General features: G+C 47.3%; 1 protein-coding gene across 4 annotated transcripts in view; it reads left to right on the top strand.

Moving 5' to 3' along the window:
• The window catches only part of BRPF3 (bromodomain and PHD finger containing 3), a 795,874-nt gene that overhangs the window by 26,807 nt on the left and 748,779 nt on the right, over window positions 1–20,288 (top strand). For 3 of the 4 annotated variants that reach the window (XM_069633430.1, XM_069633427.1, XM_069633428.1), the window contains exon 2: window positions 11,204–11,377. The exons of the other annotated variant lie outside the window; for it this stretch is intronic. In XM_069633430.1, coding sequence (XP_069489531.1) covers window positions 11,222–11,377 — 156 coding nt within the window. In that variant the 5' untranslated portion in view covers window positions 11,204–11,221. The remainder of the gene's footprint in view (window positions 1–11,203; window positions 11,378–20,288) is intronic. 4 annotated transcript variants of the gene reach the window in all.

Here is a 20,288-nt window from a genome sequence, read left to right as displayed (position 1 = left end):
AGTACTTGCATTAGTATGGATAACACTAATTATAACTGAAAACAAACACCAGGGGACGACAACTAAGGTGTATATCAATTGGAAAGCACTAACCAAACAATTGGTAAAATAATCACACGATACATAAAAACTATTACTTGACATGCATAAAACAAGTATGTAGAGGCCACCAGGTGGGCGCAGGCGTGATGGCTGCCTCATCGTTCGGCTCCCCTGAAGCCCCGAGAGATTTGTGGAGGAAACTGTGATAAAAGGAACGTTATCCTCCTACAAAGGCTGAATCCAGGTGGGGGAACTCCTGGGTATTCCGGTGATACCTTCCCGAGCTCTGGGGGTGCCCGGGTCCCCGATATATATGGCTTGGAGCTTCCGCACTCCCCCCTCCCTCCTCCAGGCCTATGCCGCGCACGAGGTGAAGCTCCGTGGCCGGGCCCCTCCTCCCTGCAGATGGGCGCTGCGCCGGGATCAATCTGAGGAATCGAGACCCCGCGCCTCTGACAGCATCGCTGAAAGCTCGTGGGAGCCCCTCTGAGACCGGAGCCCTCATCCGACGAGCCCACCCTCGGCTCCTGCTGCGGCAGTTTTGGACGACAGTACGCCCCGAGCCTACGCGACCGGACCCTGGCCTGCCGCACACACGTCTGTGTATCTCGACTCATCGCAGGAGCTCGCCCGGACCCCTTCCTCTTCTCGCCCCCCGGCGGTGGGAACATCTTTGCAACAACTACCATAAGGACTCCCCCCGGCTGCTGCTGCGACGCAACCCTCAGAGGCGTACACCTAATAGGCCCGGGCCGACGAGGGAGCGCGCTTGGGCCACTCTGCGGAGTGCAGGGCCCATTGTGGGGTTCACCACCCTATTTAGGAGCCTACTACTTGCCATCCACAGCGACCACCACCCCGGCGACCTTTGAACTCACCCACCGGCCCCACGTCGGAGTAACCGTGAGTACTGGCTGTCAGGGGCGCGGGGGGGTTGGGGCCCGACCCGCCCGTCCTAACCACCACACATCATCGGAGTTGGTACGGAACCGGGGGGAGACCTCGAGGAACATTGGGAAACCACGAAGATCTAGAGGTGGAGACACCCCCATGAGTTGGAAAGAAACCCTAGCAGGATACCAATTCACTCCCTTAAAACAAGAGATGGAGATCAACTCCCCACCTACCCCAACCCCCGACATGAACACCATGCAGAACAATATCCAGACAATCCTAGACGAAATCAGGGGGATGAGAACGGACATGGGAGCCAAGCTAGCTGACGTCACCACCAAGGTCTCCACGTTGGAGGACAGAATGGAGGGGTTAGAGAATAACCAGGCGTCCACCGTCTTCTTGGAGACCCAGATGGAGGCAAGGTTTAAAGAGATGCAGCGGCGCGAGGGGGAACTCCGCCTCAAAGTGGATGACATGGAAAATCGTGAACGGAGATGTAACCTGCGATTCTTCGGCCTGACGGAGGTGGAGGGGGAGACCCAGACCGGCCTGCAGGGCAAAGCGCAGGAGATCATTAGGATTGTCTTGGGAATTGACTCCGGGGAAACCATCCTGATTGATAGGATTCATCAAGCTGGCGAGGCGATAAGGGCCCACGCTTTGTGCTTGCGAAGTTCCACTATTACAGAGACAAAGCAAAAATACTTGAAAGAGCTAGAACTCTAAGAGAGATACAATACGACAACTCCAGGGTGGTAATCTACCAGGACCTATCCGCCCTCATGCTACAAATGAGGAAAAAATGCGGTCCGATCACTAGGTGGCTGCAGGAGAAGGGGGTCCGGTACCGCTGGGGACACCCATTCATCCTAACCTTTGAATGCTCGTTACAGAAGAGGACATCCAGAGAGGCATCGACGAACTGATCGGGATCACCCCGGGCCCTCGGGGGAGAACGGCGGATCCGACGGAGGACCGAGCCGTGCCCCATTGGGGCCCTGACCTCGGCTAGGGAAACACAAAGTGAAGGGCACCCGGAAATTCAGAAAAACCAGGCACCCCTCGGAGGGACGTGGAGGATCCGCATGATTATCGGATAGAGGAGAAGTTAAAAAGAATGCAGTGCCGATCTGTTGTGGTTCACTCGCCCACTCGCCCTCCGTGGCCGTTGGCGAATTGGGGAGAAACATTCATTCCACTTTTGTTGACGCCAAGGCCCGCGCGATGGATCCGAATGATTAAGAGGGAAGGGGAGAAAGTTAAGAAATTTGATGTTATTGTATTGTATTGCATTTGCCCGCATGGCCCTCATGGGCCCCTCCATGTTTGGCGGCGTGTTATGTTGTATTGTGATGTTGCCACGGCTGGCGAGGCTTATGCCGAAATTGATAGTTGGAGGTTTCGGGTCCCACCTGTCTGAAACACGGAGTGGTGGTGTTCTCGGTTGTCAGAAGATGGCCAGGTGCGTCCCCCGAGACCTTTGAAACCCCCCCCCCCCCGATTCACACTGGAAGCTAGTTCACGGTGGGACCCTGCCCCTATGAGACACAGGACATGTAGCGGGAGTATAGGGGGCTGGGGCGGGGGAGGTCTTGTAGAAGGATTGGACTCTGACTAAACCTGTAAAATGTTCCTATAGGTATAACCTGGAGGGTACGATCCACACTATTTTTTTTTTTTTTTTTTATTGTATTTGGTTAAAAACCTTTACAAAGAAATTTTTTTTTCATACAAAACAGAATTTTCACCAGTTCATTTTCCCATTTTGACATGAATCACATACATTATATATGCTACCTAATTAAAAAGAATTTGTGCATAGCTAAACAACATTCCTACATATACATACATTATATATGCTACCTAATTAAAAAGAATTTGTGCATAGCTAAACAACATTCCTACATGTATCACATACCATATAAGTATTTATAGCTCATCTTATATCATTTATATCCTTTAGCTCAGATTCAATAATTATTAAAACAGATAACAATCTTAGAATGAGTTTAGTACTTTCACCAAGCATGCATCGCTGCCATAGTACTTCACGCGATAGGTTTGAGTTAGAGATTATATAGTTTCCAAACTTCGATAGTCTCAACATTTCAAAATGTTCACAGTAGATAACTAGATGTTTAAGAGACTCAAGAGAAAACATATCCTTACAAAAACGGCAAAGACCATTGTTAGATTCTTTATCAGAGATGCCCCATTTACACAATCGTTCATATGTGTGAAATACATTCAATTTGAACCGTAAATAAATATTACGACCTATAGCAGAAGGAAACTGTGTAATATAACCAGCTCTATCTCCCAATTTTCTTCTGAATTGGGCAAATTCGTAGTATGAGCGGTAAGACCCAATTCTATCAGCCTGACAGCTCCAGTAGTAGCGATACAACTTTTGTTTGCAACTAGGTAAACCTAGTATTAAGTCATCTTTCAGGATGCCCACGAGAGCCATTAGATCGTTCATTTTTTCCGCGTATCGGGTCAGAGATTTCATACAACCCATGTGAAGAAATTCATTAAGGTCTTCATACAGTGAATTACCAGGGGGATCCAGGATTTTTGTATAGTTATTCAGGAGTCTCCAGTTCCGTTTGGCAGATATAGGGAGGATACCTAGTTCATGACGAACAATATCATTTGGGACTGATGCCGGAAGCCCCAAAACGCTTTTCCAGATCCCACCTTGAAGTGTGTCTAAGATATCGTCTATCTCATATATACACATGTCTAATATATAGAGTAGCGATGGTTCGACTTTAAGGAGGTAGAATTGGATGACAGGTAAAAGAGAAAAGCCACAATATTTACCCATAATTATTTTCATCTGTGAAATTAGAGGTTTAGATTTCTCACATATTTTCTTTTTCCACCAGATTTTTGAGTAAACATTCGATAAAGGATACCCTAGATATTTAATTTCATGTGTAATGGTGACCCGAGTATTTTCCATGAGCCAAGTGTATGGGCAGCTCTTTTTATAACCATCCCTAAAGATGATAATTCGTGATTTGTGGTGATTGATTCTCAAGTTATGAGTATTAGCATAGCGGATGAAAGCATTTAGTTTATGCTGGAGACCAAATGGTGTTCTATCTAAAATAAGAATGTCATCAGCAAAACCAATATAGTTCAGTCTTGTACTACCAATTAAGATGGGATAGATGACTTCTTTTGTCCAACATTCCTCTATGTCACAAGTATACAGATTAAACAGTACGGCAGCCAGAGTACAACCTTGTTTCAATCCAATTTTCGATGGAATTTTGTCAGTTAACATACCTTCTTTATTAAGGCGCACTCTGTAGGTTGTGTCTGTATGGAGAAGCCGTATTAATGCGATCAAATAAGCCGGGAAACCCAACACCTCCATCTTCCGCCACAGGAGCTCCCTTAGCACGGTATCGAATGCTGAACTCAGATCGAGAGCTGCCATATAGACAGCACCTGTGTTGTTATGTTTGGAGTTCCACTCGATGTGAGATATCAGTAAAGCATTAAGAGAGCATCCCATGTTCTGACGAAAACCAGTTTGAAATTTTGACAGGATGGCATTGGTTCTCATATAGACTTGCATTTCTTCAAGGATCAGTTGGGAGAATACCTTAGAGGATGCGTCAGTTAGCACAATCGGGCGAAAGTTACCAGGGTCATTAATAGGGCCTTTTTTATATATGGGGATGACAGTAGCTGAACACCATGAACTAGGAATTGCTTGAGAAGAAAATATCACATCAAATTTGTTTTTTAAAATGGTAGCCCACAAATGGATATCCGATCGAAAAAGACAAGCAGGGATGCCATCAGGTCCCATAGCCCTTGAAGGATTTAGTTTCTTAATTGCACGTGTTACATCTTCAATGCTCCAAGGGGAGCGAGTAGGTATTGTATTTTGAATTACAGTTTTGGAATTGTTGTGGAATACTAAAGGTAACTCGTATTTCAGCCTAATGTAGTTTGCCCACTGATCCGCTGAGATGGCATTTTCTTTCAACCCCACATTATCGCCGTTCATCAGTCTTAATAGGGACCATATTTTGCGTGTGTCGTTTTTCAAAATATGATACATCATGTTCTGATTATCTTTCACATAAAGTTGTGTTTTTAGATTTTTGACAGCAGTTTTATGTGTAGCAAGGATTGCCCTTTTATGAGAATAGTATTGTGTAGATTCCAGAGATAACCTAGATAGACGTCGTAGTTTAAAGTTTCTTAGCTTCTTTAATTTAAAGATCTCAATATCAAATTTATGTACATGATGTTTTACATCCAGTGCCGATTTTCTTTGTTTAGCTATTTGTAGTAAATGGAATTCGATCCTCTTTGAGATAAATTGATCTATATATAAAGAGTCACTCTCAGTCACTAATGGATTCAAATCAAGGTCATCTCTGAGTCGCTCTGATAGCTGATGGCATACAAGAGGGTTCCACCTCACAGCTATGCCCGCTCTGTCATTCTCAACCATTTGTAGAGAACGATTAGAAGTCAATCCCCAACCTTCGATTTTTAGCTTTATCAATATCGCATTATGGTCACTAAAGCCCAAGTTTAAAACATTTACTGTGTCAATTTCCAGACAAAGATTAGATGATTTAAAAAAATGATCAATATAAGAATAATGTCCTCCCCTAGACCATGTATAAGTGAGATCCATCATTCCAGTGGGAATTATCTGAATATCCCAATTAAGAAAAAACTCCACCCATTTTCTCCCATTCATAGCAGATGTAGTATCTTTATGGGATTGCTGTCCCGGGACTATATTGTGGATTAAACAGGAGGAGTTAAAATCACCCCCCACCACCACACCAACTTCCTCATGGTATATGAAGATACCTTCTAAGATGGAATCAAGAATATCGATGATATTATTAAGCATTATTAGCTTTCTATTCCAATAGATGCACATAAAAATGATATGTTGATCCTGTGGAGATACAGGGAATAGTTCTATAACTAATACATTGGAATCTTTATAAACCAGCCTGGTTGGGGATTTACAGGCGTTGTTTACTAAAATTGCTAGGCCACCTGAGGGCCGACCCTTATTCCCTCGAGTAGCAGGTTGTGAGTAACAGACAAAACCTTCGACAGATAATTGAGATACATACATAGTTTCCTGTAGTAGAACTATAGCAGGGATCTTGTCGCTCTCGCATGAACCCCACCATCTATTAAAGTTCGCAAGCCCACAACAATTCCAAGACAAACATACAAATGATTGTTGATGATATGCCGGGCTAGGAAGATGGATTCGTCGCTGTTAAGGTGGAGGGTACGATCCACACTATTTCTCTCTCGGGGCCCAGGCAGCGGCCCTGGTGGTTCGTTGACTAAACCTGATGTATGTCGGGCGATGGAGACGGACGCCTACCAAAATGGGTAAGGGAAATGGGGAACCAGGGAGGGAGGAAGGGAGGGCGGAGGGGACGGGGGAGGGGGAGGGGAAAGAAATAGGGAACGCCATGCCATGGTTCCGGCGTTAAAGTCTATGGATGATAACGGGGGCACTCACTGAGGCTTTACAGGGCAAGGATAGCGACGACCATGGTTGAAGGTCAGATCGGTACGCTCAACGTGAAAGGTCTCAACTCGCAAAACAAGCGGTCTCTCACAAGTAACTTATTCCGCAAACAGAAATTACTGGCCCTCTTCCTACAAGAAATCCACTATAGAAGGGGGGGGGCCGAGTCAACAATCAAAGGAAAGGAGATAGGTAGAAACTTCTGGGCCTCGCACAAATCCTCAAAGAAGGAGGGAGTGGGTATCCTCTTGGGTAAATTGCTGCATGTCACTGATGTAGAGACGAAAAGGGACTTTGGAGGTAGATTTCTCGCGATCAAGGGGGTCAGCCCAGGGCACACGAGTCACACTAGCCACCCTGTACGGGCCCAACGCCGGCCAAGTCAAGTTTATCCACAAGGTTCTTGGGGTCATGGACGGGTGGGCCGAGGGAGCCACAATCCTGGGCAGAGACTTCAATCTCATTACAGACCCCCATCTTGACTGGTGGTCGGCCAAAGGGACGGGACCAAAAGCCCCCACAAAAGATAATCTCGCCCTGAGGGACCTCCTACAAGAGTACTACTGGGTTGACGTATGGCGCAAATGCTGGCAAACCCCTGGGGGTTCCACGTTCTTCTCCCCTCCCCACCAAACATATACCAGAATTGATTTGCTGCTGGTGTCGCAGGAGGGAGGGGGAGAGGTTGGAAACCCCGCGGTTGAATCTGTGACCTGGTCGGATCATGAACTCCTCGTTATGGAATGGCGGCTGCAAGCCACCGTGAAATCACGGAGGTGGCGCTGTAACGACACCCTCATGAGGGACCAGGTGTTTAGGGAATTCCTTAAGAACGAAATAGAAGCCTTCTTCTTATCAAACGACACAGGGGAAGTCCCAATGGTTACAGTTTGGGAGGCAGCGAAGGCCACCTTCAGGGGTCTCCTCATCGCAGAGGGTTCGAGCAAGAAGCGAGAGAGAGCCCTGATAGAATCCAGAATCCGGGAAGACCTGCGGGCCATGAGGGCACAGCTCACCAAGGGAAACATAGACCGCGAAAACCTCCTGAGTGAAATGAGAGAGAAGAGACAAGCTCTGCATACAATCCTGATTGGAGAGGTAGTTAAAAAAATGAGATGCACGAAGCAGAGATACTATGAGAGGAGCGACAGGGTTGGAACTCTTCAGGCACATAGGCTGAGGGGAAACAGGGCGGGCAGACACATAGAAAAGGTCAAGGACGGGGCGGGCAACGCCCAGATAAAAACTGAACACATAGCCGAATCATTTGCTGCCTTCTATAAAGCCCTTTATACTAAACAAGAGGGTGAATCACTGGATGAAATTAGGAAATATCTTGAAGACTACCCCCTACCCCAGCTCACAGACCTAGAGAGGGATACACTAGACAAGGAGATAACAGAGGAGGAGGTGGAAGAGGCCATCAAAAAGCTTAAAATAGGCAAGATCCCGGGAGAAGATGGGTACACAGCGGATTTCTATAAACAATTTCAGTCCGAACTAACCCAACCACTGACCAAATTATTTAACCAAATCAAAACCTTAGAAACCATTCGACCGACATAATGTCGGTCACCTTCAGGATGCTTATTTTCATGTGCCAATCCATCGCAAGCACAGAAAATACCTGAGGTTTGCAGTTGGTGGTTCTCACTATCAGTTTCGAGTTCTGCCATTCGGGCTGACCTCTGCCCCGAGGGTTTTCACCAAACTGATGGCGGTAGTGGCAGCGAGTCTCAGGAGAGGGGGGAGTCACGTATACCCCTACCTGGATGACTGGCTAATCAGAGCACGTTCTGCAGAACAAGCTCAGGAACACCTGTTGATCACCTGCCACTTCCTCCACAACCTGGGCTTCTCCCTCAATTTCAAGAAGCCCCACATGGTACCATCCCAACAAGTCCAATTTATTGGAGCAGTCTTGGACACTTCCTCGGGGAAAGCCTCGCCGCCCGAGGTGAGAGCTCTCCATGTCCAGCAGGTGGTAACAAAATTCCAAAAAGCCCACCATCTACCAGCCTTCGATTTCCTGAGGTTGCTCGGCCTCATGGCATCCTGCATTTTTCTGGGTCCAGAGGCCAGATTGAGAATGAGATCCCTCCAGTGGGCCCTCAGAACTCAGTGGTCCCAATTCTCTCGGAATATGTCAGATCTTCTGCAAGTCCCGAGAGCAGTTGCTCAGAATCTATCATGGTGGGCTTGCAACAACAACATCCTCAAGGGAGAATCTTTTTGGCAACCATGGCCGGAGATAATAGTAGTGACGGACGCCTCACTCACGGGGTGGGGAGCGCACACCAACAATCTGACAATCAGCGGACGTTGGTCTCCATCGGAGTCCAGACTACACATCAACCTTTTGGAGCTGAGGGCAATCAGACTAGCTCTGAAGGCCTTCCTGCCCTCTGTACAGAGAAAGAATGTCCTGATAATGACGGACAACACAGTGGCCATGTACTACCTCAACAAAAGAGGAAGCGTAGGATCTCTACCTCTGTGCAGAGAGGCGATGCAGCTCTGGTTCTGGGCAATACAAGAAGGAATCTCTCTATCGTCAGTTCACCTAGCCGGAGAGCAGAACACGGCGGCTGATGCTCCGAGCAGGCAGAGCACAGTCTCCCACGAGTGGGAGTTAGCTCAGGAAGTCCTTCTAGAGATCTTCGCCCTTTTGGGAACCCCTCAAGTGGATCTGTTCGCAACCTCGGTAAACCGGAAGTGCGATCAGTATTGCTCAAGGGAATTTCCTCCCAGAGGAGCTCTAGGAGACGCATTCATAGTGGATTGGGATTTTCCCCTGCTGTATGCGTTTCCTCCAGTCCCTGTGATTCCTCAAGTAATCAGGAGGTTGAGAAAGTTCAGGAAAACCATGATCCTAATTGCCCCAGATTGGGCCAGGAGGACGTGGTACCCGGACCTTCTGGAGATGTCCATCTGCCCTCCAATACGTCTTCCACAAAGAGAGGATCTTCTCTCGCAAGAGGAAGGTCGGGTTCTCCATCCAGAGGTCAACACACTCAACCTTCATGCATGGTTTCTGAGAGGTTCAGATTCAAGGATTGGGATCTTCCGGATGACGTAATGGAGATTTTGCTTTCGGCCAGGAGGCCAGCAACAAAATCTTTGTACCGGTGTCGTTGGAATAAATTCAGTAACTGGTGCAAGGATAGAGATGTGGACCATTTTCAATGTGGCACACCAATGGTGCTTTCTTTCCTGTTACATCTAGCCAATCTGGGGCTCCAGATCGGAACAATCAAAAGATACCTTGCTGCGCTGTCCATTTTTAAGCGCTCCGCGGAAGAGGTCTCTTAATTTTAAAATACCATTAATAATACAGTTCTTAAAAGGACTTACAAATGTATATCCACCAATACCATTTCATGTTCCAACCCGGGATTTGAATTTAGTTCTTAAATTCCTAACATGTATACCATTTGAGCCTCTGCACTCATGTCCATTGAGGCTTTTAACGCTATAAACTGTCCTTCTTGTGGCATTAACATCAGCCCGCAGGGTTAGTGAACTATAGGCTCTCTCATGTAAACCTCCATACACCACTTTTTATGACGACAAAGTGATTCTGAAAGTAAAACCATCTTTCTTACCGAAAGTAGTTTCCGACTTCCATTTGTCGCAGAAAATTGTTTTACCAGCATTCTATCCTCCTCATTTGGGAAAAGAAGAGGAGAGGTTACATTGGCTGGACCCCAAGAGGGCTCTCAGTTTTTACATTGCAATAATGTCAACATTATGTGAAGACTACCAACTTTTTGTGTGATACACAGGTCATAAATTGGGGTTAGGAGTGACAAAACAAACCATATCCCGCTGGATTATTCTAGCTATATTGGAATGCTACAGATTAGCAGGAAAAGACCCACCGGATGGGTTACATGCTCACTCCACAAGGGGAATGGCTACTTCTGCGGCTTTGAAGAGGGGAGTCCCTGAAAAAGATATTTGCTCAGCTACAACATGGGCATCAATGCATACCTTCATCAAACATTACTGCTTAGATGCCTCATCCTCAAATGAGGGACTTTTTGCCAGAGCAGTACTTCACTATGTACATGAAAACAAAAACTAGCACTCCCTCCTCCAAATTGGTCTAAGCTATGGGAATCTATCACAAGATGTTACACTCACCTGGTCTCCACAGGGGCGTAGCACGTGGCTGCACGAATGATGTCTGCGCTGGCGTGGTGCTGCGTGATTGGTGATGTCGCTGCGACTTCTCCCTTGTTATCACCCTCCCAAGGCTTTGGTCTGCAAGGTCAAAATAAGGTATTAGCGACAGGAGAGGGAGTTGAGTTGGACCCACCTTCGCCACCACCTGATGCCCTTCTCCGCTTGCTCTCACCTTGTAAGGTAGGCTCTCAGTCCTGCAATCTAGCAGGGGCGCGAATAACAGTCTTTCCAGGATCGAGTTACTTCACTGATCCGATGAGCGATTGCCGAGTCTTGGAGAGCTTGGTCAAACAGGTAAGTCTCTATGCCAATGATTGATTGGTATAAAGTCTTTGAGTGTTTATTTTGCCCCAACTCCTTTTAATCAGTGTCTTTGTCCTTACTTTCATGCGCGACTTCGAATGGATTTTGCATGAGGGTTCAAATGGACTTAGAACGCTGAGCAGTGGAAGCGCAAGAATGAAGCGCTGTAAGTCTGAAGTACTGTTTTTCCTTTCCGTGCGTGACTAACCTGTCACTCTTCTTCTTTTGCAGAGGCAGCGCGGCGCTGGAATGAAGAATGGAGGAACCGCTCCGAAGATGCTCCGGAAGGATGATGAACCCGAGAGGACTCTTACAGCCAGAACGAAGACCGTCCCTTTCAGCCGGTGCGATGGCCCGGGAGCCGCTGAAGAAGCCGAAGAAGCAACCGATGGAAGGATGCTGCAGGTAAGGCTTAGCCGTTGTACTGACTTGTTTTTCTTCTGTCCTTTTCCCTTCCAGGTACCGATGGATGAAGTCCTGGACGGGCGTGGCTGTAGAAGTTCAGGAACAGAACAGACACGGTGAGCGTTACGCTGCAGGAGTGCAGAATAACGCGAAGCGTGTTCTGTATGCAGGGCGTGGCTTAAATAGCCTTGCAAGTAGTCCCAGGTAAAGTAGTCCCTTTACCACACCCTGTTCTTTGAATAAAATAGTCCCTGAGCTACACCCTGAGGAAACGGAAAGGCTCAGCCTGGCTAGACTGGGCGAGTAGTTCCACATGATTTATCCCATATTATGAGCCTGGCGCCAACGGCGCCAGGACTGAGCCCAAGAGGCTCTTGTGGCTTGAAAAGCCCTTTACTAGAGTCGCTGGCTGGGGGGGGCCCATCGGATCCATGGAGCCTTTATTGTGAACCATGACACAAGATGAGGAATACGTGGGAGGACACAATCCATTCGAAGAACAAGTTACTTAACAACTGTAACGTTCTTTCGACTGGATGTTCCTTCCACGTATTCCTCATCGACCCTCCCAGCCTACCCCGCAGTATAGTTTACATTTTCTTACAATTTCCTCTCACGATGGGCCTTTCAGTCACAGCACACGCCTAGATGTTCCACGAGTATTTCCTCGAAAAAACAGAACTGAACCCAATGGGCGCGGCTCAAGCCATTTATACCATCTGTGACGTCGACACGGTACGGAGCCCGTCGAGGGACATTCGACGCCACGACCTCGAGCACAGCGCCCTCGACCGAGAAAAAAATTCCGATGCAGTGAAGCTGGCGAAACGAATTATCACAAGATGAGGAATACTTGGGAGCAACATCCAGTCGAAAGAATGTTACAGTTGGTAAGTAACTTGTTCTTCTCCATCATTTTTTGCCAGTTTGGGCCCCTCATCCAAAATGGGATCTGAATGTGGTACTCACCGCTTTAGGTCATAAGCCTTTTGAACCTATGGCCACTACCCCACTCAAGTAGCTTTCCTGGAAGGTGGCCTTTTTGATTGCTGTAACATCTGCAAGAGGAATAAGTGAGCTTCAAGCTCTCTGTCGAACATCCGTTCCTAACTTTCCACAAGGATAAAGTTGTGCTTTGCACTCATCCTTTTTTCCTTCACAAAGTGGTTTCTGAATTCACTTAAACCAGTCTATATCTTTACCAGTCTTCTTCCCGAACCTGGTCTTTGATGCAGAGAGGGTTTTACACAATCTAGACGTTGGACGTGCTCTCAAGTTTTACCTCGACAGAATGAGCAAACTTAGAAGTTCTTCACAACTCTTTGTTAAGTTTGGTGACCCAACACGTAAACCAGCCTCGAAAGCGTCCATCTCTCATTGGATAGCTTTATGTATTTCCGAGGCCTACAAAACTCAAGGCCTTCAGCCCTCAAAGGGCATTCATGCACATCGGTCTGTGGCAAAGCGGCTGCTGTTGCCTTCTGGAAATACATCCCTTGGGAGTCCATAGCCAAGGCTGCCATGTGGGCTTCCCCATTGGCTTTTTGCAAGCATTGTCTTGACCTGAGCTCCCAGGCTGATGCCCAATTTGGCCAGGCAGTTCTTAATAATTTGTTTCAATAAGGGATTTTCCATCCACCCGTATTTCCTATGGTCATTGCTTGGGAATCTCCTACAAGTTGGGAGGAAATGGAACGGGAAGGGACGTAGGAGTATGACTAAGTTACTCACTGTTGTGACTACCTTACTCCTAATCCCTAGTCCCCTTTCCTCCATACACCTGCCCGCCGGCCCCTGTAATAAGTATCCTCTATTGTTGTTAAATGGTCCTGGACCTGGCGCTAGAAAAGGACTGAAGGGCGATGCGCAGGGCTGAGCACAAAAAGGCGGGCATACGGTCATGTGTGGTGGCCCTGCGTAAAAATAAAGACATGTTTTTTGATGCTTTAAAAGTGCTCTGGTCCTGTCCCGATGGACGGAATGTCCCACAAGTATGGAGGAAAGGGGACTATGGACTAGGAATAAGGTAGTCACTACACCATGTAAATTGGTCTTCGAATGGATTGTGTCCTCCCACATATTCCTCATGTTAAATATGTTTCTCTCCACCAGAGGGCGTTGCACTCGAGGCTGCGGCGTCGATGTCCCTCGGCGGCATCAGTAGAGCGCCAATGTCATCCGCTGTATAAATGCCTCGAGCCGCGCCCGTTGGCCTCAGTTCTGTTTTTCCGTTAGCTTTGCTTCGGATCAAGAAAACGGCGCTTCAGTTCGTGAAAATGTAGTCCTCATCAAATCCTTCCATGCCAAAGACTGGATTAAAAAAAATGCCAGGAATGTGGGAGAAAGATGTCGCTGACTGACTCCCATCCGAATTGCTTCTGGTGCCTCGGTTCCGACCACCGTATAGACGAGTGCGGTTCCCGTCAGTCGATGACCCATAAAGCATTAAAGGAACGGAGAGGTAAACTGGCGGTGGGGGAGGAGTCTTCGAAGTTTTCTTAGAGGGAAAAAAGAGACTCGGCCGAGTCTGCTTTAAAACATCACAAACCTAAAAAGTCCAGGAAGTCCTCTTCTTCCTCAAAAAAGGCAAAGAAAAGACGACACCGGTCTCCATCTTCCTCCTCGTCGACGTCGTCTGAGGAAGTTATCACATGTCCGTCAAAAGATGATTCCCTAGGAAAGTGGGAAGCCTTCAGAACATCTATGCTAAAGACTTTTGAGAATGCGGCCCAGACCCCCTCAAAAAAGTCTAGCGAAGGCTGTGCCCCTGCTCATACAAAAAGTGACAGGGGAAGATCTAAGACAAGAAAATCTAACGAGAAATCGTCGAGGGTGTCGTCCAGGGAATCTTCCACAAAGCCTCATAGAAAACGCCTACCGGTGCAAAAATGGGGGGTAGTACTCGATAAAATGGTATCAAATACTCATCCGCCTTCAAAATCCTTGTTGAAGACTTCCTCAAAGCCTCTATCGAAGGCGATCGAGCACAGGGTGTCGACAGACCATTCCAAAAAGTTTACGTTGAGTGCACAGCCGACGGTGTTGAAGGCTCCTTGAACAGCGTCGACAATTCCTTCGAAAGTGTCGATGGTTACCTCAACTGTATCGAAGGCAATGCCTATAACGGTGACGCCATCAACACCCTTGTCGACGACTTCGTTCATTCCTGTTGCGAAATCGACATCTGCGTTGAAATCTATGCCACCTGAGAAATTATTTCACCCTGAAAGTAGGCAGGATTTCTTTAGAACCATGTCCTCCATTTATGAGGGAGGTTCATTAGAAGAAGAGGTTTCACCTGCGGGAGTGAAATTTGGAACAAAACAGGTCCCTGAGGAGTTGATTGACCCTCAAGCATGCTGATGCATGATATAGAAAGTTAATGAACAGGGTAACTGAATTTATGGGGTGGAGCAGAAATTCACCTATTTATCAGGAGGATTATATGACTGACATCCTTTCGGAGGGACCTCAACAAGATCCCATATTTTCACGTAGCTCTACAAAGGAAGGTGAAAATTTCATGGGGAAACCAGGAGTCTACTCCGGCAGTAAATAAAAAATATGTTTCAAAATAGAGGCCCTGTTCTTCAGATCCTGAATATTTAAGTAAACATCCATCACCTGAGAGTCTTGTAGTTCAAGCAGCTACTTCTACTAGGAATGCGGCATATCCTACAATTTCCCCAGACAGGGATGATAAGAAGATCGCTGCATGGTCCCGAAAGATTTTTTCGTCATGGAGCATGGCATTAAAATCCACAATTGTAACTTGCACCCTTGCAAGATTTACATACACCCCGTGGGACTGTATGACAGCGGCGGCTGAACACATCCTTGAAGGTGAGGAACGGGAAGGTTTTCTGTCCATAGTAAGGGATGGAAAGGAGGCTTTGGGGTAATGCTTTCAATCAGATTTGGACACGGCTGACAGTATCAGTAGGTCCATGGCATCTAGTACGGTGCTATGTAGATTTGCGTGGCTGAGGAAGTCAGGTTTTGCACCGGATGTGCAGGGAAGACTGGTTGTTCGGCAGCAAGGCGGATGAGAGTTTGAAGAAGCTGCAGATCGCCAAAGCAGCAGCAAAATCACTTGGTGCCGCTATACGTCAACCTCAACAACAGCCCTATACAGGCTCACCTTCCTGGAGGGGTCGTCCCTTCCGATTTTAGTCCTCATTTGGAAAGTGAAGGGGACAGGCCAGTCAAAGGGGACAAAGGAAATTTCCTCGGGCGAGAGGAAAAGGTACTAGATCTGCCCCAGCAACGGCAACTGTCCTTTCGGCCGCTGTTGCAGCTGCCGCAAAGCTACTCTGAGGTTTTGACCCACAAGACCCCGGAGGGAGGCAGGATCTCGAAGCATCTGGAAGAATGGCGGGCCATTACTTCAGATGCTCGGGCACTGGAAGCAGTATTCCATGGTTACTGCCTTCCTTTTCAAAAGAAACCGCCGGGTTACAACTCTGCCAAACATCCAGACCCGCTCCTGTTGCGGGAAGTCTTAACCTTGCTACAGAAAGGGGCAGTAGAACATTCACCTGTAGCGGAGAGGAACAAGGGTTGCTATTCCCCATATTTCCTCATACCAAAGAAGGACGGAGGATTGAGACCCATCTTGGACTTGAGAAACTTGAACAAGTTCCTCAGGAAGGACAAGTTCAAGATGGTCACACTTTCTCAGATCCTTCAGGCTCTCCAACTCCAAGACTGGTTGGTATCATTGGACCTTCAGGCTGCTTACTTTCATGTGCCAATATATCTCAAACACAGGAAGTACCTGCGGTTTGCGATTGGCAATTCTCACCATCAGTTTCGAGTTCTGACTTTCGGGTTGACCTCCGCCCCAAGAGTTTTCACCAAGTTGATGGCAGTAGTGGAGCGAGTCTCAGGAGAGGGGGGATTCAAGTCTACCCCTACCAGGACGATTGGATGATCAGGGCACACTTCCCCGAACAAGCCCAGGAGCATCTGACCAAGACCTGCCACTTCCTTCACAGACTGGGCTTTTCTCTGAACTTAAAGTCAAATATGATGCCATCACAGAAGCCCCAGTTTATCGGAGCAGTCCTGGATACTTGCTCGGGGAAAGCCTCGCTTCCCGAAGAGAGAGCTCACCACATTCTGTAGTTGGTAACAAAATTCCAGAATGCCCAGTATATACCGGCCTTCGATTTTCTGAGGTTGCTCGGTTTTATGGCATCCTGCATTTTTCTGGTGCCAGAAGCCAGATTGCGGATGAGATCCCTACAGTGGGCCCTTAGCACTCAATGGTCCCAATTTTCAGGGGAAATGTCAGATGTTTTGCAAGTTCCGGCCAGAGTGGCGCAGGATCTTCGATGGTGGACTTGCAACGACAATATCCTCAAGGGAGAATCTTTTTGGCAACCATGGCCGGAGATAGCAGTAGTGATGGACGCCTCACTTACTGGGTGGGGAGCTCATACCAATGATTTGACTATCAGCGGTCGTTGGTCTCCATCGAAGTCCAAAATACGCATCAACCTATTGGAGCAGAGGGCAATCAGACTAGTGCTGAAGGCCTTTCTGCCCTCTGTGCAGAGAAAGAATGTCCTGATAATGACGGACAATACAGTGGCCATGTACTACCTCAACAAGAGAGGAGGAGTAGGGTCACTACCACTGTGCAGAGAGGCAATGCAGTCTGGTTCTGGGCAATACAAGAAGGGATTTCTCTGTCGGCAGTTCATCTAGCCGGAGAGGAAAACACAGCGGCGGACGCTCTGAGCAAGCAGAGCACAGTCTCCCACGAATGGGAACTAGCTCAGGAAGTCCTTCGAGAGATCTTCGCCCTTTGGGGAACCCCTCAAGTGGATCTGTTCGCGACCAGGGTCAACCGGAAGTGCGAACTGTATTGCTCAAGCGAATTTCCTGAGAGAGGAGCTCTAGGAGACTCGTTCGTGGTGGACTGGGATTTTCTGCTTCTGTACGCGTTTCCTCCAGTCCCCGTGATCCCTCAAGTAATCAGGAGGCTAAGAAGGTTCAGCAAAACCATGATCCTAATTGCCCCGGATTGGGCCAGGAGAACGTGGTACCCGGACCTTCTGGTCATGTCCATCTGCCCTCCAATACGTCTTCCACAAAGACAGGACCTGCTCTCACGAGAGGAAGGTTGAGTTCTCCATGAAGAGGTCAAAACACTCAACCTTCACGCATGGCTTCTGAGAGGCTGAGATACAAGAATTGGGACCTTCTAGATGACGTTATGGAGATTTTGCTTTCGGCCAGAAGGCCAGCAACAAAATCTCTGTACCGGTGTCGTTGGAACAAGTTCAGTAAGGTGCAGAGATAAGAATGTGGAGCCTTTTCAGTGTAATATTCCCACAATATTGTCTTTTCTGCTATACTTGGCCAATCTGGGGCTCCAGGTTGGCACGATAAAGGGTTACTTAGCAGCGCTATCCATTTTTAAGCGCTCCTCAGAGGAAGAATCTTACTTCAAAATACCTTTGATTACACAATTCTTAAAAGGTCATAATAATGTGTTTCCTCCCAATACCTTTTCAAGTACCTATGTGGGACTTAAACTTAGTATTAAAGTTCCATACATGCATCCCGTTTGTGCCTTTACATTCTTGTCAGTTAAAGCTCCTTATTTTAAAAACCATACTTCTAGGGACAATTACATAAGCCCGCAGGGTAAGTGAGTTGCGGGCACTTTCTAGCGGGCCTACCGTCTTTTACAAAGATGAAGTTGCTCTTAGGGTCAAACCCTCTTTTTTGCCAAAAATGGTCTCAGATTTTCACCTGTCACAAAAAATAACAGTGCACGCTTTTTACCCTACCCCTCACGCAAGTAAGGAGGAGGAAAGGCTACATAGATTAGACCCTAGGAGGACACTTAGTTTCTATATTTCAAGACTGGCAAGATTACGTCAGTGTGACCAACTCTTTGTGGGATACACTAGTTGTAAATTGGGGCTGGTAGTGACTAAGTAAACATTGTCTAGATGGATAACTTAAATAAAATGGGGCACAATCATGTCCAAACAACCTGGATTCGGGGGTCACTTCATCTGAGGGCCATTTGGCGATATACTGCTGTTGGCCCGCTACATAATAGACCTCATAATTAGGCAGTTTTATCCCTCCCTTTTCATAAAAGTTCTTCAGCTTCCATAGTGCCACCCTATTCCGGGTACCATGCTACAGGAAATCCCTACACATGCTGTTCAGTTCAGTGAAAAACTTCTTGGGTATCAGGTATGGAATATTCCCAAAATAATATAGGAGCCTAGGTAGGACCACCATCTTAAGCATTGCCCCTCGTCCCATCATTGCTAGGGGCAGCTTCACCCAGAATTTCATACACTTCTTGATTTTCTCAATGGCTACCTCGGTATTGTGCCTGTGTTCCTCTTCCACTGTGTGGTACACGTCTATCCCAAGATACCGGAAAGTACTAACCGGCCATGGTATTTGTAACACCGGTAATCGTCCCACAGGGATTCCCTTATAGCTGTCTAACGGGAAAATACTATATTTTTGAGGATTCACCGCTATACTAGACCACCCCGCATATCTCTATATCACTTCCAGGATGTACTGGAGATTTTCCTCCGGGTGCCTCCAGTACAGCAGCAAGTCATCCGCATATAAGGAGATCAAGTGTTGTTCCCCTCCCACCTCGATACCTATAGTATCATATTGTTGTCTAAGGTATATTGCTAGGGGCTCCAGGGTTAGTATATAGAGCATTGGGGACCATGGGGATCCCTGTCTGGTGCCTCTACTAAGTTGCCATCTTTCGGATATCACTGATCCTGTTCTGACCCTGCCCAACGATTCACTATATAGCATCTTCGCTCACCTTATGTATCCAGCCCCCATTCAATAGCCCGCCAGGGCCGCCAGCAGCCATGGCCAGTTGACTGAATCGAAAGCCTTTACCGCGTCCAAGGACACAATTGCCATTTCGCCCTCGTTCCTGCTCCCCAATTCAACAACCCGTTGGAGTCGTCTATGATTATGAGTTATATTCCTATTCGGGACATAGCCTGTCTGGTTGGGGTGTATTAGTTTGCCAATAACTCTCTGCAGTCTGTTTGCCAAGACAGCCGTCAATATCTTGCTGTGCTGGTTCAACATCGACAAAGGTCTGTAGGAGCCACAGTTATGCCCATGCTTGTTGGGTTTGGGAAGTGGTATTATGATCGCTTCTCTAAGTGACTCTGGCAGCCGTCCCACCTGAAACGCTTCATTTAACATTTCTAACATTGGGGGGAGCACTTCCTCCGTATATACTTTATAAAATTCACTTGGGAACCCGTCCGCCCCCAGAGTCTTACTAGTAGGCAGCTGCCTCACCACTTCTTCTAACTCCTCCAAAATAATCGGTGCATCCAGCTCCTCTCTTTCCTCAGCACTTATCGTAGGCAGTCCTATGTCCTCCAGTGTTTCTGTTATTGCCGCATAGCTACTTCCCTCCTCATCCCCATATAGTAACCTTTAATAATCTGCAAACTCCTAATTAACGCCCTCTTGAGTGTCAGCGACACTACCATCTTCTCTCGTTATCGTTCTAATCGTGGGTCTGGGGGTTTCGCTCTTGTATAACCATGCCAAAAGCCTTCCTGTTTTATCCCCTCCCGCATGATGTGTCTCTATATATTTTTTATAGTTGAGGTTACACAGTCTTTCCCATTGCCCCGCACATTTCTGCTGCAGTTTTAGTATCAGCTCCATGTCTCCCTCCGTGTCGCCTCCACCCCTCAATGCCTTTTCCAGTTCCCTTTCTGTTTCTTGTAGGTCAGCCAAGATCCCACCTTGCAGGCCTTTAGATTTTGCTTTGCTATGGCTATGCCTTGCATCACCACCTTGAAGGCTTCCCATAATGTGCTTGCCGAGTCCACGCTACCCATATTCATCTCAAAATAGTTTATAATCTCCTCCC

Source organism: Ambystoma mexicanum, chromosome 13 (assembly GCF_040938575.1).
Source record: "Ambystoma mexicanum isolate Mex_15411 chromosome 13, UKY_AmexF1_1, whole genome shotgun sequence".
Taxonomy (NCBI): domain Eukaryota; kingdom Metazoa; phylum Chordata; class Amphibia; order Caudata; family Ambystomatidae; genus Ambystoma; species Ambystoma mexicanum.
Note: the sequence above shows the minus strand (reverse complement) of the source record. Positions and strands in the feature narration are given on the sequence as shown.